General features: G+C 57.7%; 1 protein-coding gene across 1 annotated transcript in view; it reads right to left on the minus strand.

Moving 5' to 3' along the window:
• Window positions 1-3,312: 3,312 nt before the first annotated feature.
• Window positions 3,313-27,255, minus strand: part of EFCC1 (EF-hand and coiled-coil domain containing 1) — a 30,100-nt gene continuing 6,157 nt past the window's right edge. The window contains exons 3-8 of the mRNA XM_052646112.1: window positions 13,059-13,216; window positions 9,077-9,233; window positions 7,794-7,959; window positions 6,248-6,388; window positions 5,343-5,412; window positions 3,313-4,391 (exon numbers count right to left, since the gene is read on the minus strand). Coding sequence (XP_052502072.1) covers window positions 4,255-4,391; window positions 5,343-5,412; window positions 6,248-6,388; window positions 7,794-7,959; window positions 9,077-9,233; window positions 13,059-13,216 — 829 coding nt within the window. The 3' untranslated portion in view covers window positions 3,313-4,254. The remainder of the gene's footprint in view (window positions 4,392-5,342; window positions 5,413-6,247; window positions 6,389-7,793; window positions 7,960-9,076; window positions 9,234-13,058; window positions 13,217-27,255) is intronic.

The raw sequence follows: 27,255 nt of genomic DNA on the forward strand, positions 1-27,255 counted from the left end.
CCCCACCTTGAGGTTTATATGCAGCAATCTATACATGTGTGATGGAGTTGCTGGCCTTTTTAAAAAAATTATCTGCTTCTGGCCCCGCTGGGTCTTCGTTGCTTCGGCCCATGGGGGCTTTTTCTGCGGAGGATGGGGCAGCTCTCTAGTCGCGGGGCTGCTCGAGCTGACGGGTCCCCTGCCACCAGCCGCGGACTGGCACAGACACCCTGGTCCCGGGCAGCCGGCTTCTTGCTGCAGCGACTTCTCTCGTGGAGCACAGGCTGGCAGGCGCGTGGGTTTAGTGGTTGCGACTCTCACTCTGGGGCACTGGCTTAGTTGTTCTGCTGTGTGGGGAATTTTCCCGGGCCAGGGATCGAACCCAGGTCTCCTGTGTTGGCAGGTGGATTCTTTACCCCTGAGCCACCTAGGAAGCCGTGTTGCTGATCTCTTAATTTCAAACACATTTTAGCATCCCTGCATTTCCACTCCCCTCCCCTCCTCACGCCTGTGACGCTTTTGACAGCACGTCTGACATCTTTGTGTGCCCATTGAGGTATCGATTTTGCTCCTTTGTCTTTTAATCTGCCGACTAGCTGTGTGTGTGGTTAGCTTGCTCCCGTTAGTGGGTATCTGCTTTACCAATGAGTGTTTTCCTTTCATAATTTTCCTGTTTCTGGTTGTAGCCTCTTTTTTTTTTTCTTTGCTTAGAGAAGTCTCTTGAACATCTCTTGTAAAGCTGGTTTGGTGGTGCTGTAAAACTTTCAATCTCTCCATCATATCTGAACGAGCGTCTTGCCAGGAAAAGTATTCTCGGGTGGGTGTAGGTTTTTCCCTTTCATCACTGTAAATATATTGAGCCCCTCCCTTCTGGCCTGTAGTTTCTGCTGAGGAACCAGCCTTTGTATGTAGCTTGTTGCTGTGTGTGCGTGTGGGCGTGTGTATGTGTGCGTGCGTGTGTGTGTGTGTTTTGTCTCATCATGTGGCGTGAGGGGTCCTAGTTCTCCAACCAGGGGTCAAACCCACGCCCCCTGCAGTGTGAACCGCTGGGCCACCAGGGACGTCCCTCCCTTGCTGTTTTTAGGGCTCTCTCTCCATCTTTAGTGTTTGCCTTTCTACTTACGCGTGTCTTGGTCCTTCTGGGAGCTGCTCCCGTTGGATGCTCTGCTTCCAGCACGTGAGTGTCTGCTTGCTTTCCCAGGTTAGGGGAGTTTTCAGCTACAATGTCTTCAGATAAATTCTCTGCCCCCTGTCTTTCTTTTCTGCTAGGACCCCTGCAATGCTAACGTGAGTACACTTGGTGCTATCACAGAGATCTCTGCAACTGTCCTCGCTTCTCTCTTTTCTTTTCGGCTTCAGCGGTTCCCACTTCTGTCTGCCAGCTCACTGCTCCACCTCTCTGCATCAGTTAGCCTGCTGTTGATTTCTTCTAGTGGCTTTTAAAAATGTGCAGTTGCTACATTGTTCCTCTGTGTTTGGGGGTTTCCTAGCTCTCCTTAGAAACGCCTGCCTCTCGCTCTGTTTGCCCCTTCTCCTCCTGAGTTCTTTGCGCCTCTTTGCGATCATCATCTCGCACTCTCTCGGGTAGGCTGCCTGTTTCCGCTTCACTTTGCTCCCCGGGGGCTGCACCCTCTCTCGGTGGGGAAATGGGGAGCGGCTCACTTTGTTTCCGTCTGCTTTTGTTCTGACTGAGCTGGGTCTCTGGCGGCAGGCATGGGCTCCTCCAGCTGTGCCTCACGGGCTCAGTTGCCCAGCCAGGTTCCAACCCTGCACTGGAAGTCAGACTCTCACCCACTAGACCATCGGGGAGTCCGACCTGGGATTTCATCCTGTTCTTTCATTGTGAGCATGCTCCTCTGGCGCCTCATTTGCCTAATTCGCTCTTCTTGCTATCTTGTAGGTTGGCTGACTTGGCGACGTGGCCTTTTGTAGGAGCAGGCTGTGGGTCCTCCGGCAGCGTGCGCTCCTCTGGCCACGGTGTGCACTGCAGGGGTGCCTGTGCGTGCCCGCTCGGCCCCTCTGCAGGGGCAGGCGGACCTCTGTCAGTGGCCTGGGGGGTGTGGCTGGCCCCCGGTCCAGTTGGCCGCCTTTTTCCTTTTAATACTGTTAACATTAGCTGGTCCCGTGGTTGCCCAGCTACAGATGGCATCTTCCAGCATCCCTTGCAGCTAGGTATGGCCAGTGGGATGGGCTTAGAGGACGTGTGAGCCTGAGTGCCTGAGCCTCCCTTCCCCGTCTCCTCCTTCCCGGGGGCCGGCGGGCCAACGCGATGCTGGTGATTAGCTTCTGCCAGGGACGATGCCCTCAGGGACGACAGAGCAACACAGCGGAAGGAACCTGGGCCCCTGGGTGGCCACGTGGAGCAAAGCTGCTCTGTCGTCCACTCCCCTCTGAACCACTATGGGAGAGAAAGCTCTGTCTTGTTTGGCCCAGAGTGTTGTGGGAGCTCATTTATCGGGGTGGCTTAGGCTGTGCTGTAACTGATCCAGACCCCAAGCCCTGGGGTCCCTAACCAGACACAGCTGGCAGAGGTAGGAAGCGTGTGAGACGCGGGCTCAGGAAGCAGGCTCAGCCCAGGCATGGGTGCTGATTTGCTGTGCGGTGCCAGACAGTCCCTCAGCCTCTCTGGGCCCCTCTGCATGCTAGGCCATCTCATAAACTGGCCTCCAGTGAGATGAGGGCTACACGGGCGATGATGCACCTTTGCTTGTCAGGCAGAGGTCCGAGAAGATTTCTATTAGGAAGCTCCTGAGGGTGTGCCTTAGTGTGGCTGGAATCTACAGGAATCCTGCCCGCCTGCTGTTGGCTGATTCCAGGGGGCCAGAGCAGGGGCGGGGGTGCTTGAGGAACGTCTCTTCTAGTCCCGTTTATTATCACCATTATTATTTCTAAAATATGTATTTCTCTGCTCGCCTTGGGTCTTAGTGGCAGCACGCAGGGTCTTCACTGGGTCACGTGGGGTCTTTGGCTGTGGTTTATGAACTCACTGGTTTGCAGCTCGTGGGCTTAGCTGTGGCATGTGGGATCTGGTTCCCCACCACATCCCCTGCATTGAAAAGCGGATTCTTAGCCACCGGACCGCCAGGGAAGTCCCTGCCCCTTGTATTTTTCATTAACGCACAGTAAAGCTGAGTTTTTGGAGAGGCCCGCCCACTTCCATGGATCTCACTACACGCGTGGACTCCTGCGGCCTCACGCGCGGCTGGGGGTCCCCCTCCAGCCCTCCCTGTGGCCCCGCCTGGGACTGCCTGCTGGGCCCCTGGCCCTCCTTTCCCTGTGGCCCCTCTTCTGCGTCCCCGTGGTGACCCCTTGCTCCCAAGTCCTGAGGCCTCCTGTCTGCTCTTCTGCCCTCAGCTTCTGGAGGCAGATCAGAACCCCGGCAAGGCGCCCGTTGCCCGGGAGACGAGTCATCAGGGCCCCATCCCCGCCGGGCGCCTGCCCTCGCCCCGCCCTCTGCAGGGCTCTGTCCTCCTAGGCTTGGACTGGCCCCTCTCGCCCGGACTCTCAGAACCCTCTCGTCTGCCGCAGTTTAGCACTGCAGTGCTCACCCACGTGTCTTTCTCTCCTACGAGGGTTTAAGGTTGATGGGACCAGGCAGCTTGTCTTGCTCCTGCCTGTGACCCGCGGGGCCCGGTACCTACTGGGTGCTCGGGAAAGAGGGGCTCTGGGGTCTGTACTCATGGGGCACTTTACGGCAGCACACTTGGGCACTCCCTGTTCCCTTGCATTGAATGCCCTTCCCTCCTGTCTGCCCATCTAAATCTAACTGCTCTTCCAGAGCTAGTTCAAGGCCACCTCCACCAGGAAGCCTGCCATGATCACTGTCTCCTCCCTGGGAGTTCCCCCAGTCTCGTGTCCAGCCTTCAGCACTTCCGGGCCATGGGCAGTGTCCTCAGTAGAGTGCAGGGCACGAGGTCCCTGGAGCAGTCACGCTGTGTGGACAAAGAGGACACCGCTGGGAAGGGGTGAGATCCTGGGAGCCTAGGGAAGGGATTCTGGATGGAACTGGGCAGAAAAGCAGGCACCTCGACTCCAAGGGCAGGGGGCTGGCAGCGGGTACAGGCTGATCCAGCGACCATCAGCAACGTGCTTGCTGGCAGCAGGAATGTAGGCCAGGAATGAGAAGCCCAGGGAAGGCGTGGCTGCCAGGCTCCGAGCTTGGACTGGTCTCAGAAGGAGCCGGTGACCCCAGGGTTCTGAGGATGTGATGGTGGCCAGGCTGGTCCCGGAGGCTGGTCTGATGGTGGCCAGGCTGCCCACAGGCCGGGCCAGCCCTCAGCAGGAGATGGGGAAGGAGTGGGTGAAGGCCGGGCTTGTGGAGGCAGCGGCCGAGGGCTCTCTACGCAGGAGCTCACAGCCAGCCAAAGCTTGGCGCAGGGCTTCCAGCACGGCCGAGGGGCCAGACGGCCCATCTGGGGAGACAGTGGGCAGCAGGAGAGTCATTCTCTTCCCTGTGGCCCACAGGGCTGCCTGCCCTCCCCCGGGCCCTCCCCAGCCTGGCCACCCTCTCCCTCCGAGGACCCTGGGGAAGGCAGTTTCTAGTGCCCAGTTTCTGAACTCCTCCTTGATGCCCGGGGCCAGTCAGGGCACTGGACGCACCCGAGCCCTGCCCAGCGGTGCCCGGTGAGGCCAGTGGTCTCACCACCAGTGAACCTCCCCTCCTGATTTCACCGGGCACGAGCTGGCCCTGAGAAAATTGCGCTGCCCTGAACTTTGACCAACAGGGCCACGCGGCCTAGTGCTTAAGGGAGAGGCCTGAGGTCTAAGTGAGGCTGACCCTTGGCCTCTCTGTGCCTCAGTCTCCCCATCTGTGGAATGGGTGTGATAATAGTCCTTCCTCCGCAGTACGCCCAGGGCTAAACTGGCAGCAGGGAGCTGCCTGGCTTCCCCGGAGCCTGGCCACACTGGCTTTTATTTGGCCTTTTCCCTGAAGTGCCCACTCCCTGTCCTTCTCAAATAGCACCTTCAGCTTCCTGAAGCCTGTTCCTGACTGTACCCTTCGCAGGTGGGCTGGGCAGGACTGTGTGTTAGTCGCTCAGTCGTGTCCGACTCTTTGCGACCCCCACGGACTGTAGCCCGCCAGGCTCCTCTGTCCATGGGATTCTCCAGGCAAGAATACTGGAGTGGATTGCCATTCCTTTCTCCAGAGGAACTTCCCAACCCAGGGACTGAACCCTGTCTCCTGCCTCACAGGCCGATTCTTTACCGTTTGAGCTACAGGGAAGTCTCCTGACTGTACCCTTTGCAGGTGGGCTGGGCAGGAATGAGGCAGCATTTTGCAGGCAAGACACTCAGAATGGAGGAGCTAAGTCAGGATGCTGCCCAGGCCTTGGAAGATGGGTCGGGGATGGGGGCTCACCTACCGTGTGCAGGGTCCCTGCAAGCGTCCAGCGTGCTCAGCAAAATCTTCCCCAGGGCTTTTTTGGATATGTCCTTAAAAAAAGAAATGAGACAGGGCTGGACTGGCCATGGTTGCTGAATCTTCAAGCAATGGGTGGGACTTCGTGGCCCCTACAGGCTTCTGTGTGGCTCCCTGGGGGTAGGTAGAGTCTGTTCCCCAACCCCCACCCCCAGCCCAAGGTCCTTTCCTGGCGCCCATCCCTGTGATGACTGCACTGCCCAGACTCTTGGTGGGTACTGGAGCAGCGTGCAGGACCCATTTAATCCAAGATCACGTACTGACAGACCATTGTCCCTGCGCCCAAGGAGGCACTTGGGAAATGACCGTGAAAAAGAGCATTTTGATGGTGTTAGCTCCTTTAATCCTTGCAACAGCTTATTTTATTCTCTTTTTAACCAGTGAAAAAGCAGCGCTGAGAAAATGAGAACTCTTGTCTGAAGCTACCAGCCGGGAGGTGGAGGAACCGGGTGGTCTGTGTTAATAGGTGTCTGGTCTTGAACCATCTTTGAATTCCTGCGATAAATCCAACGGCTCTCCTTGTGTTTCTTTAACCACTGCTGGGTTTGGTTTGCAGATATGCTGTTTAATATTTCTGCATCCACATTTAAGTGTGTCACTAGCTTATAATTTTCTTTTCTCCTATGGGTTGTCCTCTGGTTTTGCGATCAAAGTTATATCAGCTTCATAAAATGAATTAGAGAACCCCCCTTCTCTTTGATTACTTTCCCTGAGCTCTTTCTGTCTGGAGGCAGAGGTGACACCTGCCTCTGTGGGGCGAGCTTAGAGCCAGTGCCTGACGCGGGTGGGCTCCACCCCTGAGGGCCCCGCCCAGCCCTGCCCCCGTGATGCCAGCTCCTGTGAGCCCACCAGGTCGCGGAGCTTCTGCAGGAGCCCCAGCACGTCCTCCAGCTTCTCCTCCAGCAGGGACAGCCGCACCCTCTCCGTCTCCACCAACTGCAGCTCCTGCCGCAGGCTCTCGTTCTCACCCACCTTCCGCTGCAGCTCTGCCTGTGGGGACACCAGGGGCTCAGAGCCCGCCCTGCCACCCTCGACCCCATGCACACAGCACCACCCCCAGGCAGGGCCCACAGCCTGCCCTGGCCCTCCCACAGGGGTCATCTCATCCGGCCCCTGAGCCTACAGACAGAACCACCCTGTCTCCCCAGGGAGGGCGCTGAGGCCCACAGAAGCTGCACGCCTGGCCCAAGGCCTCATGGCCAGTCAGGCTGATGTAAGAATGTACATGCTTCCTTTCTGGTGGAAGGACTCCCTCCTTCCTTCTCTTCTCCATTCATCTGCTTGTCCTTTCTAAATTGTTTTGGTTGCAAGCAGGAAGCTAGTCTGGCCAGTTTGAGCCGAGGAGGAATTCACTGCCAGGCTAGTGGCTTGTCCCAGAATGGGTCGAGGGCTGGGGGCATGGAGGGTGAGGCAGAAGCGGCTGGAGACTCCTGTCTGGGGGCTGCAGCTGAGGACACCCTGCAGCCATTCCCCACCTCCCTCGAGACGGGAGCCCCAGGAGAGGGACCCGGCTGACCCAGCCTCGGTCACCGGCCCAGCCCTGGCCAAGCGGCATGGACGCTGCTGCTCCCTGCGGAATACCAGGGGGAGAGGGTGGCGAGTTGCAGAATGCCACGTGGACACCTGCCTTCTAAAGCAGGGGCGGGGGGAGGGAGGCAGCCCCCGCCCCTGACAGCAGCGGATGGAAATAGAAGCAGCTGAAGGTGTGGCGTCCTTGGGCAGTAGGCAGAGCACGGGGCCTGTGGACTCGGGAGCGTGGTCTGAGGGTCTCAGGAACTGAGCTCCCCTCCTCCCCTCCACAGCCTTGGGGGAGGTGTCTCTCTTCCATTCATCTGGCTTTGATGGAGCTGCCAATCACAGGGCCCTGCCCGCCTACCACAGAGGATTGGTCCAGGTATGGGCACGTGACTGAGGCCGACCACTGGCGTTCTTCCCTGAGATTTACTGTATGGGGCTCTTATTGTTTCTCTGGGGGTTTTAAGTAGGCTGATGGGGGCCTAGAGCTTCCTGGGGCTCTGCTTTCCCTCACCCTACCACATGGAGAAAGCCCCTCTATAGCAGGGAAAGTGAGGCCAGCACCCATGAAAAGAACTGAGCAGACGGATGGGGGCAATATAATCTGAGTCCCTGGATCCAACTGTGCCTGAAGCTCATCTTAGCTGTTCTTTTGAAACCATGCTCCCAGCTCCATCTGGTAATAAATTCCTGTTTTTTCCCCTTGAGCTGATCTGAGATGGATCCTTTAATATTCTTCATTAGATCTAAATCATCTCTCAGAGCCTTGGTTTACCCATCTGTGAAGGGGGCACAGGACTTGGCTGAGATGGCTCACAGTCCTTCCACCTGTAAGAGACTAGCCATTGGTCTGGCTCCCAGCCTCTGGGGCTCCGCTGACCTCCTCCTCAGGCGTCCTCAGAGTCTTTGCACCGCAGCCCCGGGACCCCAGCTGCTCCACCAGCATGGCGACACAGGCCTCCAGCTCCCCCAGGGTGCGGGCATGGTTGGCACCGCCCAAGTGGCTGAAGCAAGTCATGAGCTTCTTGGCCATCTGGTCATCGCACCTGCAGTGAAGGAGAGTACCGGCACAGAGGGGGCTGCTTTCCAAAGTCTGCCTGCAGGGGGTGGGAATGCGTTATTACCGAGTCTGTCTCCCCTGAAAGCTAGGTGGGGCCATGGCACCCCCTGCCCACAGCCTTCCCCAGTGCCCCGTGTCATCAGAGCAAAAGCCAGAGGCCTCGCCCAGTCTGCCCCTTACCTCCCAGACCTCCTTCCCACTCACCTTCACTCTTTCTGCTCCAACCACAGCAGCCTCCTCCAGGCCCCTGCCACGTGCCCCGGGGCCTTTGCATCAGCTGTTCCCTCTGCCTGAAAGGCTTTCCCCTCACTTCCTTCAGATCTCTGCTCAAACAGCACCTTCTCAGCGGCTCCCCTATCATGTCCTGCCCCCTCCTCGTCCTCATGCTTGTCACCACTCAGGAGAACAGAGGCTCCTGGGCGGGGGTGTCGGGGGGAGCTGTCTTGGTTAGTGCTGTTTGCCAGGAGCCCTCAAATTTGCTTCATATGCTTGTTGACTTAACGGGTTGGTGATAACAGTGACCCAAGAAAATCGGCAGGACTTTATAATAAAATAGTCAGCGCTGCCAGCCCCCGACTCCCATGGAGTGCCTCCCGGGATCAGGCCCCATGGGGGCATTTTATACCCTCGATGGTGAATCCTCACAAATCCTCTGCCAGGCAAGTGTTGGCATCCCATCTTAGAGACGGGAAGCCTGAGGCTCAGAAGTCAGCTGACTTGACCAGGGTAGGGGACAGGCTCAGGCATTGAGAACAGTGGGTTAGGAAAGGGTCTGACACGTGGGGGGTCACACTCGAGCTGTGGGGCAGGTCCAGGGACTGTGGTCACCGGAGTGAGGATTAGGGGGAATTAAGCCACCCATAAGCGTGCCCTTCCTCAGCTCATTTCTCCTTGACACTTGTCCAGGGTCTTCAGCTTGACCGATGGATCTGGGGACCGAGCGAGAAACAGCAGGGAGGGGACCCAGCCTGGATGTGAAGCAGGTCAGCCTCCCATGTTCCAGGCCCATCGCTGCAAGAGGGGCCACCCCGTGCTTGTAGGATGACCATGGGGGCCTGGCCCCAGGTATGCCTGATCCTGGACGTCCTCACCGGAGCACGTACCTGCTCCTGCAGCCAGAGAGACCGGCCAGCAGCGCCGTGACCTCGGCTGGTGGCCGCCGTGCCTCCCGCCACTTCTCGCGGTCATCCTCCTCATCAGAGGCGGCCTGGCCCTCGACCGAGCGGAACAGCTGCTCGTCCAGCCCTGGAGAAGCACGGGCTGTGGACAGGGACAGAGGCGGGGAGGAGCCCCCTCTTTGGGGGCCACCCCGACTCCCCTTGGGAGCCCTCCCACCTCCGCTCTGCCCAGGCTCAGGGTGGACATGTGAGTCCAACCCGGCAGTCAGGGTGCAGCCGGCCGGCCGGGGACCCTGCAGGGGCCGGGGCCGGTCGGGCCAAGCCCTGACTCAGACTTCCAGGGAGGAGGGACGCCCCTGTTCTTCCCGCCCGGGCCTGGAGGGCGTGAGTCTGGCTGCTGGGGGTGAGGGGCGCGCCTTCTGCACAGTGAGCCTCGCAGAGGCTGGTGGGCGAGGCCAGGGGAATGGGGCTCTGCTGACATGGGACTGTGCCGGAAGCCTGCTGGGACTTTTAGTGAGTTAGGTGAACCAGAACGTTCCCTTGAACTAGAGCGGTTCAGGCTGAATGGACAATGTCCTGACCAGCATGGCCCCCGGCCCCAGAGGCCTGCGCACTCGTGGGTGGGCCCCGGGCACCTGTGTTTCATGAGGCTCCTGGGTGATCCTGATGGACTGGCAGGTTTGGGCACCCCTGGCCTCGGCTGTCCTGATTTTGGACACCCAGCTGGGTTGGCTGCAGAGCCTTCTGTTTGTTCTCAATAAACAGTGTTCCAGACCCAGGAGAACCGGGCGTGAGGTGACTGGGCAATACTCTTTGATCATGTGATGGTGTTTCCAGTATTGACAATTTGGTTTTCTTCCTGGGATTTCCTGCTGCTTGTGTGTGTGTGTGTGTGTGTGTCTATGTGTGTGTGTGTCTGTGTGTCTGTGTGTGTCTGTATGTGTGTATCTCGGTGTGTCTGTGTCTATGTGTGTCTGTGTCTGTGTGTGTGTCTCTGTGCTGTCTGTGTGTGTCTGTGTGTGTCTCTGTGTGTGTGTGTCTGTGTGTATGTGTCTGTGTGTATCTCTGTGTGTCTGTGTCTGTGTGTGTCTGTATGTGTGGATCTCTGTGTGTCTGTGTGGTGTGTCTGTGTGTCTCTATGTCTCTGTGTGTGTGTGTGGTGTGTGTGTGTGTCTCTATGTCTCTGTGTGTGTGTGTGGTGTGTGTGTGTGTGTGTGTGTCTGTCTGGTGTGTGTGTGTCTCTGTGTGTGTCTCTATGTGTGTCTCTGTGTGTCTGTGTGGTGTGTGTGTGTCTGTGTGTGTGGTGTGTCTGTGTGTGTGTGGTGTGTGTGGTGTGACTGTGTGTCTGTGTGGTGTGTGTGTCTCTGTATGTGTGTCTCTGTGTCTCTGTATGTCTGTGTGTGTCTCTGTGTGTCTGTGTCTCTGTGTGTGTGTCTGTCTGTATGTGTGTCTGTCTCTGTGTGTGTGTGTCTCTGTGTGTGTCTCTGTGTGTCTGTGTAGTGTGTCTGTGTGTGTCTGTGTGTCTGGTGTGTGTGTCTGTGCGTGTGTCTCTCTGTGTGTGTGTGTCTCTGTGTATGTGTCTGTGTGTCTGTGTGTGTGTCTGTGTGTGTGTCTGTGTGCTGTGTGTGTGTGCTGTGTGTTTCTGTGTGTGTGTCTCTGTGTGCTGTCTGTCTGTGTGTGTCTGTGTGTGTGTCTGTGTGTGTGTGTATGTGTGGATCTCTGTGTGTGTGTGTCTCTGTGTGTGTGTGTCTGTGTGTGTGTCTCTGTGTGGTGTCTGTCTGTATGTGTGTGTCTGTGTGGTGTGTCTGTGTGTCTCTCTGTCTCTGTGTGTGTGTGTGGTGTGTGTGTGTGTGTGTGCTGTGTGTGTGTCTGTGTGTGTGTGTGTCTGTCTGGTGTGTGTGTGTCTCTGTGTGTCTCTATGTGTGTCTCTGTGTGTCTGTGTGGTGTGTGTGTGTCTGTGTGTGTGGTGTGTCTGTGTGTGTGTGTCTCTGTGTCTCTGTATGTCTGTGTGTGTCTCTGTGTGTCTGTGTCTCTGTGTGTGTGTCTGTCTGTGTGTGTGTCTGTGTGTGTGTCTCTGTGTGTCTGTGTAGTGTGTCTGTGTGTGTCTGTGTGTCTGGTGTGTGTGTCTGTGCGTGTGTCTCTGTGTGTGTGTATGGTGTGTGTGTGTCTCTGTGTATGTGTCTGTGTGTCTGTGTGTGTGTCTGTGTGCTGTGTGTGTGTGTGCTGTGTGTGTGTCTGTGTGCTGTGTGTGTGTGTGCTGTGTGTTTCTGTGTGTGTGGTATGTGTCTGTGTACGTGTGTGTGTGTCTGTGCCTGTGTGCTGTGTGTGTGTGTGCTGTGTGTTTCTGTGTTTCTGTGTGTGTGGTATGTGTGTGTCTGTGTGTGTACGTGTGTGTGTCTGTGTGTGTGTATCTGTGTGTGGTGTGTGTTTGTGTGTCTGTGTGTGTGTATGTGTGCTGTATCTGTGTGTGTGTCTCTGTGTGTGTGTCTGTGTGTGTGTGTCTGTGTGTGTGGTGTGTGTGTGTGTCTCTGTGTGTGTCTCTGTGTGTGTGTATGTGTCTCTGTGTGTGTCTCTGTGTGTCTCTGTGTGTGTCTGTGTGTGTATGTGTCTGTGTGTGTTTCTCTGTGTGTGTCTGTGTGTGTGTGTGTGTCTGTGTGTGTGTCTCTGTGTATGTGTCTCCGTGTGGTGTGTGTGTGTCTTTGTGTGTGTATGTGTCTGTGTGTGTGTCTGTGTGTCTCTGTTTCTGCGTGTGTGTGGTATGTGTGTGTCTGTGTGTGTGTGTCTGTGTGTGTGTGTATGTGTGTGTCTGTCTGTGTATGTGTATCTGTGTGTGTCTCTATGTGTGTCTCTGTGTGTTTTTGTGTGTGTCTGTGTGTGGTGTGTGTTATGTGTCTGTGTGTGTGTGTCTGTGTGTGTCTCTGTGTGTGTGTCTCTGTGTGTGTGTCTGTGTGTGTGTGCTGTGTGTTTCTGTGTGTGTGTGTCTGTGTGTGTGTCTCTGTGTGTCTGTTTCTGTGTGTGTGTCTGTGTGTGTGTGTCTGTGTCTGTGTGCTGTGTGTGTGTGCTCTGTGTGTGTGTGCTGTGTGTTTGTGTGTGTGTCTGTGTCTGTGTGTGTGTCTATGTGTCTGTGTCTGTGTGTGCTGTGTGTGTCTGTGTGTGTGTCTGTGTATGTGTGTCTCTGTGTTTCTGTGTGTGTGTGGTATGTGTGTGTCTGTATATGTCTCTGTGTGTGTTTGTGTGTGGTGTGTGTGTGTGTCTCTGTGTGTGTATGTGTGTGTGTGTCTGTGTATGTGTGTCTGTGTCTGTGTGCTGTGTGTGTGTGTGCTGTGTGTTTGTGTGTCTGTGTGTCTCTGTTTCTGTGTGTGTGTGGTATGTGTGTGTCTGTGTGTGTGTGTGGTGTGTGTCTGTGTGTGTCTGTGTGTGTCTGTGTGTGTGCGTGGTGTCGCTATAGTCACAGCTGTCCCGGTACCCGAGGCCGGGGCAGTATGGGGCCTCTGAAGTCGTGTGAGAGGGCTGGCGCCTGCAGCCTGCCCACGCCTGCCTGCAGCCCAGCCGGGAGAGCCCTGGGGCGCCGGCTCAGACAGCGTCTCTCTGCTCTCCTTTGCTCCTGAGGCTGCACACCCAGCAGACCCAGGTTCTTGACGTGAAGGGCCTCTTTGTGGCCTTCTCTTGGTGACCAGCCAGCCCTGCCCGCACACCTGTGATGACGGGGAGCTTGCTCCCCCTCCGGCTCCCTGGGTGCCCGACCCACCCCTGCATGGCGCTGACAGGAGACACGTGTCGCACCCTGAGCCAGAGCCCGCCTCCCTGAAACCCACCCTCCCCCGCAGCGTGTCCGCTCGCAGGCCTGCAGGGGTGGGGGAGCCTAGGGGCTGGGGAAGCCCGGCCTCAGCAGGTAGAGGGAGGGGCTCTGTCTGGAGGCCAGATGGCAGCATCAGCGCAGACGGGACCCTGGGTGTGCGGGACAAACCTTGGTCCGGGGGTCTGCTCGCCGGGCGGCTGTCGGATCCCCAGGCTCCCTCTCGGGGGAGCTCTGGGCCTCTGGTCTCACCATCCTCGGGTTCACTGCTCTTGGTGTGGGGCTCTGGGCTGGCTCGTGGTGAGCTTGGGAGCTGGGTGCCCTCTGACCTGTGGGGCGGTGGGGGAGACACAGGTGTTGAGAGGGCGGGGTCTCCGCCGGTTTCCTGCGGGAGAGTGTGGGGTGTGGGCCCACCCTCCCCACTGCTAAGGCTAAGCTGCCTGTGACATGCCTGCCGAAGCCCGTGGGGGTCTCTGCAGCTGACCCCACCGGCCCACTACCTGATAGCCAGCTCGGCAGAGGCAGCTTTCCACGGAGGACAGTCACCCAGCTTCTCTTGCAGGTGAGACATAGGCTTGTGACGCGATTTTAGCCAACGGGACTGGAGGCAAAACCCTCTGAGGAGCCTCTGGGTCCAGAAGGGTGTGGGTCCTGGGCTCCCACCTCAGCGCTGCCAGAGGGACAGCCAGTGGGACTTGGGGCCCCTTTTGCAGGTGGATCCCTGGAGCCAATGCCTCCAAGGTCCTCCCAGCTCCCATTGGGTTCTCGCCCTGTGCCAGTGGGCAGAGGGGCAGGAAGCCATCGGAGGGACCAGGAGTGCCAACCTTCTGTGTTTTATGAGCCACTAACTCTGACTGATGACACCCAGCATTCAGCCCCCCCACCCCCCGCCGCCCACCCAGTACAAGCTGAGAATGCGGAGGTGCTCAGAGGCAATCAGTGCGAGACCCCCTGGGTGTGGATTCTTGGTTCAGAGAGAAACTGGAGCTTAGGGCATATCATTTGAGGTCTAACTGGGGAAGGGACAGTCCCTCTCCACTCCAGAGGTCAGATCACAGCCAGAAGAGAAGACACCAGAGTCGAGGGCACAGGATCGCTTTCTCACAAAGACCGCTGACTGAGAGTGGAATAGGCTTCCTTTGGAGGTGGTGAGCTTCCTGGCAGAGGAGGTGTGAAAAGAGTAAGGGGCTTCAACATGCAGAATTTTGAACAGTGTCGGAATGGGCTTCCCTGGTGGCTCAGAGGTACAGAGTCCACCTGCCAATGCAGGAGGCACAGGTTGGATCCCTGGGTCGGGAAGATCCCCTGGAGGAGGGCGTGGCAGCCCGCTCCAGTACTCTTGCCTGGAGAATCCCATGGACAGAGGAGCCGGGCGGGCTGCAGTCCACGGGGTCACAGAGAGTGGGACATGACTGAGCGACTAAACAGGAACAGCGATGGACAGAATCTAAGTCTTCCCACTGCGAGAAACTGCTGTTTTCCCTCCATTATTTAAGGGCTTCAGCAAGCAAAATGAGCTGGCGGGGACAGCCCTTATGAACAGTTTCCTAGCAGAGGCTGGCCCACGGTCCCCACATCCCCACAGACACTGGGGTCTTTGAAGCTGGTTCCAAGGGCGACTTCCTGCGTCAACACCGCAACTAATCTCTCAGCATCCCTGCGAGGTGCCAGGCACTGCTCCGGGGCTGTGAACATGTCCTCCCAACACCCTGCCTGGATGGAGGCAGGGACCATCCTGACCCCCGTTTCCCAGAGTGGCCGGCCCAAGTCACACGGCTCAGAAGTATAGGAGTTGGGTTTATGCTCCAGCCCTGCCAGGCACAGGGGACGCTTGTGCAGCGAGCCCGGAGCAGCCCAGCCCAGCTGCCGCCCTGGCTAGGGGACTGCAGGTCACATGCGGTGGAGTCAGGAAGAGGAAGCAGCAGGGACAGAGCTGGGAGAGAGAGCGCCACAGACGAGGACATGCTCTGCCGTTTTCCAAGAGGCGAGACGCGGCTGCGGAGAAACACGGGTATTCCTCTTGTCCGGCAGCTGGCCCTCCCGGCCTGCATGGCTGGCCCCTCTCCGCGGGGTCCGTCTGCAGCCACAGGCCCCTTTGCGTGTCGCATGGGCGAGCCGAGCCATCACCACCTTGGAACAGAGACAGCGAGCCTCCCAGCTCGTTCTCTGCCTGCTCCACGCACGTCCTGTCAGCCACCCCGCTCCCTGGCTGGACACCTCCGGCCCTCGGCTTCCGGGAGGCGCCATCCTGCCCAGCGCCCTTTCCCTCGCTCGTCCTCCGCGTCCTGACCCTAAACCCGAGGACCTCGTCTCTTTTCCTCGTGCGCACTCACTCTGCAAGGGCTCAGCCAGCACCCCGGCTTCCAAACCTGCCTGCAGCCCTGGCCCCTCAGATCCTGTGTCCTCATGAACCGGCCCCCGTGGCTGCTGCCTGGTCACTTCCTCCTGGAAGCCCTGTGCAATCCGCAAGGCCTGCTTGTCTTCCTGCGTCTGCTCCTCCCATTCCCCGCCCCCTCCCCGGGAAGGCCACTATCTTGGCCCCCCAAGCAGTGGCCATTGGCTTTGGCCACCTGGAGGTCATACGGGGAGGCCAGCCCAGGGAAGGGGGTAGTCACAGCAAGGCTGTGGACCGGAGCCTGCCAGGCTCCTCTGTCCATGGGATTCTCCAGCAAGAATACTGGAGTGGGGTGCCGTTTCCTCCTCCAGGGGATCTTCCCGACCCAGGGATCGAACTTCATCTCCTGCATCGGCAGGCGCGTTCTTTACCGCTGAGCCACCAGGAAAACCCATGCGTGGAAGCCCGGCGGACACAGATGGAACTGCTGGCTTTTCCCACCTCGACAGGTTAAGAGAACGCGTCTGTCCGTAGGGTTCCTCGATGGACCGGCTGCAGACCCTCCCTGCAGTAGCTTCTGGAAAGCTCCGCTGGAATATTCTGGGCCTAGAAACTTGATGGGTTTTGGCCCCAGGACTGGACCTTGGGGCCCGTGGTTTAATGAGGGCTTCCCATAAGAACGAGATGCGTGGGGCTTGTCCGGGGAGTGGACCTGGGGGGCAGGCGGAGGTCACCTGCGGCCCCCTGACTTGCACCTCCGGCTTCCTGGAAGGCACCAGCCCCAAGGTCACAGAGAGGGGACCTGTGACCTGCGAAGGGTGTCTGGCTCTACCCCCACCCAGGCTGCCAGCACTCGCTGTCCTGGCTGTTTCTGGAAGACAGCTCCGACCCCATGCCTCGCTCCCTTCAAAATGGTTCAGCGGCTCCTACGGCCGAGAGGAGGGATGCCAGCATCCGTAACACAGCATCCACTGGGGGGCCTCCAAGGTCCAGCCTGGTCTCTGGCTCACTGCTGGTGGTGATCTCAGGGCACGGACGGCCAGACTCACGACCCTCTGGTCGGTTGCCCTCTGGATCCTTGATAAGCACTGCCGACACCTTACTGGGTACCGGATCCTGCTCTGTTCTTCCCCCTTAGACGTGCACATTTAGCTTGAAATTGAAGTCCAGTGAGTGTGCAGTATTACGCTGGTTTCAGTGGTGCAGCAAAGTGTGCGCGTGTAAATGTGCATATGAACGAAAGGGGACATGCAAAGCCTGAAAGGGAATACGTGTGCACACACACACGCGCGTTCTTTCTCAGCTGCTTTCCCGTCACAGGGCATCGCAGGCTGAGTGCAGCTCCCTGGGCTTCACAGTCAGTCCTCACTGTTGACCTGTTTCCCAGATCGCATGAGTGCGCTCTGTGTATTTCAGTGGAAAAACTTATCTACTCTTCTGGAGAAGGCAATGGCACCCCCCTCCAGTGTTCTTGCCTGGAGAGTCCCAGGGAGCCTGGTGGGCTGCCGTCTATGGGGTCGCACAGAGTTGGACACGACTGAAGCGGCTTAGCAGCAGCAGCAGCAGCTACTCTTCCGAGAAGCCCTAAGAAAGACTTACACTCATTCCTGCCATTTCACAGATGAGCAAGCTGCGGCACAGAGCAGGAGGAGTTTGCGGAGACCCCGCGGCTCCCTCGGCCCGTCAGGTGCAGCCCACCAGGCTGGTCCCCAGGACCCCCTCTCTCGTCTCGCCTCCCCGCCTGGACACCCTGAGCTCCTGTGGTCTTCAGCGACTGTTGGTGTTTCCTGGAGGGCCCAGCACAGGATGGAGCAGCCAGTCGGTGTTTGTCGGATGTATGAATGAATGAATGAGGGCATGGGTGAGTGACACCGTTGGCGGCAGGTCAGGTGATGAGAGGAAGAACGGGTCAGGTGGGCACGGGCCCCGCGTCCGACAGGATTCCAGCTCCTCCCGTCCCTCTGCTCTTGGATTGTTCCAGAAAGACAGTGAGAAGGGCATCAGCATTCAGACACCGGGGCCGTCCCAGGCCTGTGGCTGCGGCTGACCCCCTGCCCAGCCCACGGAGGATTGGACCCTCCAGGCGAGAGACTGAGCAGGACCTCCCCTAACCACAGGCATTTGGGGCCCCTGGCTGAACTGTTGACTAAAACAGATTTCCTTTCACGGGAAACATTATCACCAGGAGCGAAAAGCCGGCATCTCTTGCAAAGATAGGAGGTAACTGGGAAAACACAGAGAATAACAGCAGAGCCGCCCGCGTAGGCCGGTCTTGTTTTCCGCCCGCCTCTGACCCAGGCCATTGCTTCTCTGTTGAAAAGAGAGGTTGGCGCTGCTAAGGACAGCTGGAGACGCACCAGATCCGGCCCGGGACCTGAGCCAACAGGGCTGGTGGAGGCCCTCCCTGGCCGGCGACCCCACCACCGCCCACGCAGGCCGCTGTCCCCGGGGAGACACGGAGGGGCTGGGGGCGCTTCTGCAGAGGCCGGTCGCCCCATAGGAGTCGCCAAACGCCCCCTGTGCAGGCCCTCGTAAGGGGGCAGCGGGCCCTCGCTGCCTGCTGCCCCCTCGTGCCCTCACGCCCAGCTGACCCTAGTCCTCGTCCCGCCGGAGTGTCCCCTCCAGCTGCACACATCTGCCCACCGCCCGGAGCCCCCCCGGACATCTTCCTCCTGCTGGAGGCGGCGGTCGCCTCTGGCCCCGGCCCGGCCTCCGACACGGCCTGACGAGGGCCAGATGTTCCTGAGTTCTCCCTCCGGTCCTGGCAGCTCCCGGCTCCAGGCCTCCAGCGGACGGACCCTCCCTGGGTTCTGCGGTGTGAAGAGAGGGCTTCTGCGGAGCTTTGCCTCCTGCCCCAGGACCCTGGCGTGACCGTGGGACCCTCCACGACTGCCCCTGCCCCCAGCCCCCATCTCAATCCCGTTCATCCGCCGGTAAACGCCGATGGCCCTGAAATGAAATACGGCGCTTCTGATCACAGGGGGTCCTGCCTCTGCCCAGTGTTCGGGGGGACCTTAGGCAGGACTCAGGTGAGCAGGAGGGGTGTGTGTGTGTTGGTTTTAACCTGAATCATTTACGCTGCTGCTGCTGGTAAGTCGCTTCAGTTGTGTCCGACTCTCTGCGATCCCAAAGACAGCAGCCCACCAGGCTCCGCGGTCCCTGGGATTCTCCAGGCAAGAACACCGGAGTGGGTTGCCATTTCCTTCTCCAATTATTCAGTCTGAGTGTATTAAAAGCAACTAATGAACACATCGAAGCGTCTTCGCCCTGTTTCTGACAACTGCCCTTCAAATGCTCAGTCACTCAGCCGTGTCCGACTCTTGAGAGCCCACGGACTGTAGCCCGCCAGGCTCCTCTGTCCATGCGATTCTTCAGGCAAGAAAACTGGAGTGCGTTGCCATTTCCTCCTCCAGGGGATCTTCCTGACCCAGTTATTGAACTGGGTCTCCTGCATTGCAGGCAGATTCTTTACCACCCAAGCCACCAGGGGCTATCTCTTTAAATCCATTAAGTAAAAAGAGTGAGATGATTTCAGGGAAAATAGCAACTAAACACGAATGATACAGGTTTGACACAGAGATGGCAAAAATTGACACAGATCCTGGGAGAGTGTCTGGACTTTGGCAAACGCCTGGAGAGCAGTGCATTGTGAGATCTGGGCACTGGTGGAGCCAGACCCTGGCCATGTCCCGCAGCCACTCATTCTGTCCCCTCACAGCAGAGGACCCCACCTTTGACAAATTGCCACTCTCTTATAAAAGGAGGTTATGTTTATATGTCTTATAAAAAATGGTTGTGTTGGAAGATCCCAAAGTGAGCTGAATAAGGGATAGACCTTGTCTTTACATATACTTTGAAAAAACTTTGGGTGATGCTTTTGAACTGTGGTGTTGGAGAAGACTCTTGAGAGTCCCTTGGACTTGCAAGGAGATCCAACCAGTCCATCCTAAAGGAAATCAGTCCTGGGTGTTCATTGGAAGGACTGATGCTGAAGCTGAAACTCCAGTATTTTGGCCACCTGATGGGAAGAGCTGACTCATTGGAAAGACCCTGATGCTGGGAGGGATTGGGGGCGGGAGGAGAAGGGGACGACAGAGGGTGAGATAGCAGGAATCACCAACTTGATGGACATGAGTTTGAGTCAACTCCGGGAGTTGGTGATGGACAGGGAGGCCTGGTAGTAGCAGTCCATGGGGTCGCAAAGAGTCGGACACGACTGAGCGACTGAACTGAACTGAACTGCTGCTTTGTGATTTAAAGGAGAGAGAAATGAATTTTACAGTACACATTTCAATATGTAAACACTCAAGGTATAAAAAACTTTTAGATGATTAAACCTATTTAATAGTAGCTTAGTTTGAATTTCAGAGAGGTAAGGTAATACTCAATCGGATATTCGTGACACTCTTTCCCTATATTTGACATCGATATAAGGGCTAGGAAACGGTATTCAGATAGATGGATGGATGGACAGGTGGACACAGAGACAGATAGATACGCAGACTCCCTGGGACACGGAGTGACGGACGCCAGCGGACACAGGAGCTCCGCACCAGCTGGTTAAGCTTCACAAGTGTTGTTATCATCTGCGATGTGTTTATAAAATGATGAGCAACCCTTGGAAAATTCCAAACAAACCATAACATAACCTTTCCTCAATTGACACAGCATTGCGTTCTAAGACTCTGTGTATTAAAACTGTACAAAAAAAAAGTTGTGTTTATATGTAAAGCAGAGTTAGATGGTAGTCTCAGATAATTACAGTGAAAACCACGTTTTTCGTGGGATGAACACCCAGCTGGGCATTTGGAAGTTATTTGGGGTACAAGGTAACCCTGGTGGGTGGTACAGGACCTACCCAAAGGCCTGTGTCCCTGGGAACCACCCACCCCCATCAAGTGCCTGGAACACTGCCCACCTGGTCATTGAGACAAGCAGGCCCTCCGAGTGAATGTCCAGGATGTCTCTGGTGGGGATACTGTTCCCATGGAGACACCTTGTCCCCTAGGAACGACCCCCCAAGACCCCACACCCTAACTCCTGCAACCTGTGAATGTGGTGAGGTGTCACTCCTGGGATGCTGTTACGTTATAGGGGACAGCTGACCTTAAGCCTGGGTATTATCTCCACCTCATCACAGTTTAAAAACAGAGAACTGTCTTGGCTGGTGCAGAAGAGGAAGTCAGGGAGACGTGAAGTATGAGAAGGACTTGGGTCATTGCTGGCTGGAGGATGAACAGGCCCACGGGAGGCAGTATGTGGAGAGCGACCCCTGCCAACAGCCAGCAAAGGACAAGGATTATAGTCGTAAAACCATAAGGACCTGAATTCAGCTCCCCTTGGGTGAGCTTGGAAACAGATTCTTCTCTTGAGTCCCAGGTCAGCGGCACCTTAATTTCGGCCTTGTGGGAGCCCAGGCAGAGAGACTAGACAAGCCTGCCTGGAATTCTGGCCTGCAGAATGTGAGATCATAAATGGATGTTGTTTTGAGTGCCTAAATTGGTGGTAATCTGTTATGGTTGCATAGAAACCAAATACAACAAACCAAACAGGCACACCCATCTGTCTCGTTGGCACAATCTCAGTTATTCCGTCAGACGCTACGTGGCCAAGTGCCTCCAGACAGGAGACCTGATTGGTCTAAGCTGACCATGGTGATTCCTTCTTTTTGTCAAAGGTTTGTTTAGGAACAGGCATATGATGCGATCCTGGCCGGTGAGAAGTAAGATGTCTTCCAGGAGAATCTCTGGGAACAGAGGAGTTGAAGGAGGAAGTTATTTTTCTGTCTCTGGATGTGGCAGTGATGCCTGGGGCAATGGCAGCCATCTTGTGACCATGAGGGGCCTCTGCTGATAGACCAAGGTGACAAGCTGAGGCAGCCCGAGTCGGAAGCTGGAGAACTGGGTACCTGCACACATCACTGAGCTGCTCTCCCTTGGGCTTCTCATGCAGGAGCTTGTGTTCCTGTGGTTTAAGCCGTTCTGAGCAGAGTTATCTGCTACTTGCAGGCTAAAGTGCCGTCAGTGATAAACAGAGAGCTGCCTGGGAGTTACACGAGGGGTCATGTAGGCGAATCAGCGCGCGGCCTCATGCCACAAGGGCACCAAAACGGGGCGCTGCTCCCCTCCTGCCTCAGCCCCTGCAGGCGCCAGGGCTCAACCAGAGAAGGCGGGCCAGAGGGGATGCCCACCTATGTTCACACCTGTCCCTGCAGAGCTGTCTCAAGAGCTTTACCACCCGGAAGAGGCCCCTGTGGCTGGGGGGCCAGTCCAGCAAGTCTGAAATCCAGAGGAGGGGCTCATAGGTGTCTGGAGCCCTGGATGCAGTGGGACCCTGTTGTTTCAGGGAAGCCCTCAGCCTCACTTACAGGCATTCGGCTTCACTCAGATTATCCAGGATCATCTGTCTCTCTTACTCCAGTGAAACTGGTTGTGAACTTGAATTCCATCTCAAAACACCCACGGCAATCGTGGGTTACCGTTTGAATGACTTGGGCTGTACCCAAATGGCTCAGCAAGATGGTCCAGTCGGAGACCATGGAACATCCCCGGATTCAGCTTTTTTCTGAGCTGGATGGAAAACGTCACTCGTGTTTGCTTCCCTCCCTCTGTTCGTCCCTCTGACACCCAGCGGCCCCTAAGCTTCAGGAAGCTCCTGGGCAGAGTGGACACTCGAGGCCTGGCTAGGAGCGGGGGCGCCAGGCGGCCGGAGGTCCCAGAGGCTCTCAGGCCGGCTGCCTTTCCTGAGCGAAGGCTCAGAGGAAACAACAAACAACAGTAGGAAGGCGGGCTCAGCGGGGGACCGTGGAGGAAGGGCTAAAAACGAAGCCCGCGGAGCGGAGGGTGCAGGCAGTGGAGAGGGCTGGGGCCGGGGCGCCCTTCTCAACTGGCCCTTGTTTCTGCTCCCGGCTGAATGTGGGGTGCTGCCTTTACTGGGGGCCAGGTGCAAAGGGGTGTCCAAGCACCCCCCCCTCCAGTCCCGGCTGTTAATTCTGCTCTGTAATGTGTCCGACAGAAGCAGTGTGGCAGCCACTGTGTGTGCTGGAAACGGTGCACGCGGTGAAGCGGTCCCTCCTGCGGGAGCCGGCCTCGCTCGGGGCCACCTGGAACCGGCGAAGTCACGACAGAAATAAATGGAAGATGGGAAGGCCAGGGGTGATCAGAGATGACGGAGCAGAGGCCAGGGCCTCTGAAGACGTCATGGGATGTAGCTAAGACGGCTGGGTGGATGTGAATTTGTCAGGAGTCCCCCAGTGTGGTCAGGGCGCCTGAAGTAGGCAGGGAGAGGTTTGGGGTGTGAGGAACAGAGAGCCTGGCACAGCTGGAGGTGTGCATGTGGGCAGACTGGAGGACGCTGGGGCCGGAGTGGGGCCCCCACCACCGTGACCACCGTCACGGCCAAAGGCAACTGACTGGTCTGGCAGTCAGGCCACCCGGGTCCTGGGAGGCTGCCCCTGGCCTGCAGAACCAATGACATGGTCTGCTCGTCACCCATCTGCGTGCCTGAGGCCACCGGCCCGGCCTGCAACTGGGAAAGCAGGGTTCTGAACATGGGGTCACAGAGCATCCCCAACATAACCTCAGAGGCACAGAGCTGAGGCTGTTTCCGAGCCCACCCCGACGGAAGCAGGAGAGCCCGGGACTCCTGGGTGCCGGAGGACTGAGTCCCGCCTGGGCTGTGCCCTGACCGCCTGGGTGGCCTTGGCGGGATCGCCATCCCTTTCCGAAGGACACATTTACGACACAGATTGCTGTTCAGTCGCTAAGTGTGTCTGACTCTGCGACCCTGCGGACTGCAGCCCGCCAGGCCTCCCTGTGTATCACCAGCTCCCGGAGCTTGCTCAAACTCATGGCCATTGAGTCGGTGATGCCACCCGACCATCTCATCCTCTGTTGCCCCTTCTCCTCCTGCCTCAGTCTTTCCCAGCATCAGTCTTTTCCAGTGAGCCAGTTCTTCGCATCAGGTGGCCAAAGTATTAGAATTTCAGCTTCAGCATCAGTCCTTCCAATGAATAGTCAGGACTGATCTCCTTTAGGATTGACTGGTTGGATCTCCTTGCAGTCCAAGGGACTCTCAAGAGTCTTCTCCAACACCACAGTTCAAAAGCATCAATTCTTCGGTGCTAAGCTTTCTTTATGGTTCAGCTCTCACATCTGTACATGACCACTGCACACACTGGCTTTAATCAAGACCCTTCTCCCGGCAGGAGGCCACCACCCAGACCCTAGGCTGTCAGTGGAAGTGTGGGCCCAGGCTGTGCCCTGAGGGAATCCGGCCGGGGACACGCATTTGCTGGGGGTAGGCGTCTCTGGGGGATGCTGTCCATCAGACAGCTCAGCAGGCTGTTGCCGGCTCCTCCCTCCTCGCTGTCTCTGCTCGCCCGGCTCCTGTCCGTGGGCCCTGCCCTGGCTACCACTCTCACTTGGCCGTGCATGAGGGGTTTGGGGGCAGGCCGTGCTTTTCCGGGTAGAAGAGGACCGATGTCCGCCTGCCTTCTGCCTTTAATAGTGTGGTGAAGGCCACGTGTCTGAGGGACATCTCTGAAGATGCGTCACACGACCACTGGGAAACCACAGCTTTGACCGGACGGCCCTCTGTTGGCAAAGTAACGTCTCAGCTCTTTCATATGCTGTCCGGGTTGCTCATGGCTTTCCTTCCAAGGAGCAAGCGTCTTTTGATTTCATGGCTGCAGTCACCATCTGCAGTGATTTTGGAGCCCAAAAATATAAAGTCTGTCACTGTTTCCATTGTTTCTTCATCTACTTCCCATGAAGTGCTGGGACCGGATGCCATGATCTTAGTCGTCTGAATGTTGAGCTTTAAGCCAGCTTTTCACTCTCCACTTTCACTTTCATTAAGAGGCTTTTTAGTTCCTCTTCACTTTCTGCCATAAGGGTGGTGTCATCTGTGTATCTGAGCTTATTGATATTTCTCCCGGCAATCTTGATTCCAGCTTGTGCTTCACCCAGCCCAGCGTTTCTCATGATGTGCTCTGCATATGAGTTAATAAGCAGGGTGACAACCGCCTGCTTGGGGCCTCCCTGGTGGCTCAGACTGTAAAGAATCTGCCTGCAATGCAGAGACCTGGCTTCGATCCCTGGGTCAGGAAGATCCCCTGGAGGAGGAAATGGCACCCCACTCCAGGATTCTTGCCTGGAGAATCCTGTGGACAGAGGAGCCTGGTGGGCCACAGTCCCTGGGGTCGCCATGAGTTGGACTAGAGTGAGCAACTGACACTTTCACACTTTCACTTAACCGCCCACTGAAGGCTTCTTGTGCTCAAGCAGGACCCCCTGGAGTCAAGAGGAGCCAGTTGCCTGACCCCCGCCTCCTCAGCCTGTGCCCAGTGGGAACCTTTGCTGAGCTTGGCTCCCGGGGTCTGTGACTGTGAACGTGACCATGTGCAGGTCCCGAGGCACGGTGTGCACTCCCCTGAGCCCCGAGGCCCCGGCTCAGCATCCGGCCCACGTTGCGCTGACACCCACGGGTCATCGCAGCGCTCTGCTGGCACTGGGGTGACGCCCGCTCCCTGACCCAGCGTGACGGGAGGGCACCAAGACTCGCTCTGGGTGACCCCTTGCCGGCTCTTCCACCCAGAGGAAGGTTCCCCTCGTCCAGGCTTCCGCTGCGTCCCGCTCTCCTGTCTGTTTTGCCCTGCAGAGGAAGTGGCTGGGGCGGAGAGGCTCCACCCAGCTCCAGGTGGGCCCTCGGGGTGTGGGCTGGGGGCCGTCCCTTCTCGGGCGCTGCACCCAGAAGCAGTGCTCTCACCGGCCTCACCTCCTCTCCCCGTCTGCCCATCTCTCTCCACAGCCTGAAGAAGCACGTGAAGCTCAGAGCAGCCGCTTCACTCCGTTTGTCTTGCTCATTCTCTGGGGCAAAGGCCTCGTGCCTCAGGGCCTTTCACCATCCCCACCTGCGCTCCCAGCACCCTCTGTCGCTCCCCACCTCACGCCCACCAGCCACAGTCCGTCTCCCTGCTCCCTCGAGGCGCCGGGCCTTTGTTTGCACTCACAGTGACCTGAATCTGCCGTCCCCGAGAAAACTCCTATTCACCCTTCAGCACCCCAGCTCGAGTGATGGCCTTCCCCCGAGAGATGCCCCGGCCGGCATCACGCATGCCCCCTCTGTGCTTGCCCACACTCTGCACCTCCGGCAGGCCCCTGACACTCAGCGGACACTGCCCACTGCCTGCGGAGGTCCTCAGGCACAGCGGGCTCCCAGGGCCAGACTCTCTCCAGGGCCGGCCTCCGGTTCCTATCAACAACACCGACTGCCATCACCATTACTGTTTGTGGGGATGCTGTGAGAAGGGAGAGATATAACAGTCATCTCCCGCTTTATCAAGGATCTTCTCAGTGCTAAGCAGCATTCTAGGTGCTTCCTATGTATTGGCACTTTATCTTCAAATTCCCTGTGAAGTGGGTGTCAGAACAGTTACTGTTCTTGCCCCGTCTTACTGATGAGGATACGGAGGCTCACAGCCGCAAGAATGATGCACACAGGTCAGTGCCCCAGAGCTGCACCCCAGTCTGCACCGCCCTGCCCCCACCTCACTGATCACCCAGCACCCAGCTAGGGGGGTGATCACAGCGAAGAAAGGGAGGCTCACAGAGGGCAGGGACCAGCTCAAGGGCCCGTGTAAGCGTCTGGGAAAGCTGGGATTCAAGTCTAGGCCTGGCTGGGCCTCCCAAGCCTGCCCCCTGCCCTGAACCCCCTCTGTGGCTTGGCCGGGGTGGTCCGGTGCGGCAGGCGCCCGGCCAGCACTGGCCCTTTGTGAGTTGGGGTATTGTCCCCGGGAAAGGCCTTGGTTCCCACGAGCGGCCACCCACACGCTGGTTTCTCAGGATACTGGGAGCTGCATCCCCCCTCTGCCCCAGATGGCCCCTCGCCCCCCACCCTCCTGTCCCCCTGACGTTGCCCCCCTAACCTCCTGGTGGGGCGGGAGAAAGGCAGTGGCCCACAAAGCCCTCATCTTTGTGGAGGGCAGCCCAGTGGGCGGGCCCCTGCCTCCCTCCGTCTCCACTGCCCCCACTCCAGTCTTTTCATCCTTCCTGGCAAACACAACAAAGCCTCGGAGGAGGCCGGGTGGCTCTTTCTTCAGCTCCAGCTGAGCTGGCTTTTTGGTCTCTTTCTGAAGGTGGAGCCCACCCCCGCCTCCCCCTGCCCAGCAGTGCTGGCCCCAGGCTGCCTGGCCAGGTGTCTTAAAGGGCCAGCTTCTCCTCGACAGCGCAGGGCAGGGGCGGTGGGCAGAGAGATGGCTGAGACTTGAGTTTCAAGAGAATCTGTGGTCACCAAGTGGAGGGCGGCTCTGCTGGAGGCAGGGTCAGGCCCCGGGACGGCTCGGCGCCTGCCCGGGGCTGGATGCCCGTGCCTTTGCTGCCAAGACGTTCCCGAGGCTGCTTCTGTCCACACGCCCGTTGGTCCCGACACTTGCTCGTTCACTGTCTTCCTCGGGGCCCTGGGCTGGGTGCTGGCCTAAGAACCTCAAGCCGTCCTGCTTCCTCGCAGGGTTCGTGGGCTGGGCCCGGAGACCGGTTATAAGCCCATCCTTATTGGGCTGACTTGCCCATCCTCCCGGCAACTTTTGAGGCACAGGACAGGGAGGTCGGGGAGGGTGCAGAGTGCCCCCAAACATCGCGAACCGTTCAGCGGCCGGCAAGAGCTGACTTTGGGGTGTGCATTATTCAACATTTCTGGGACGTGCACTCCTGTGATTCTCCCGGGAGGAGCTCAGACCCAGAGTTCGGCAGGGTTCCCCCCGGGTATGTGTGTGTTCGGTAGGTCAGTCACCATAGTCTGGCCAGTCAGGGCATCACATGATCCTGATTCCTGGTGGGTTCAGGGACGAACATGCTTCCAAGTTGGTCCATTGAGGCTTAGCCTGGCGCTTCAGGAGGCTGACTCAGACCAGAGATGGTCTCCCTACGGGACTTGGAGCTTTGTAGATGTCAGTGCCTCAAAGGCTGCCAGGGGAGAGACCTTGCCTGGGAGCGAAGCCCAGAGCTTCTGTATCCTGGTGACATTGTTTAAGTA

Source organism: Budorcas taxicolor, chromosome 1, assembly GCF_023091745.1.
Source record: "Budorcas taxicolor isolate Tak-1 chromosome 1, Takin1.1, whole genome shotgun sequence".
In the NCBI taxonomy this organism is placed as follows: Eukaryota; Metazoa; Chordata; class Mammalia; order Artiodactyla; family Bovidae; genus Budorcas; species Budorcas taxicolor.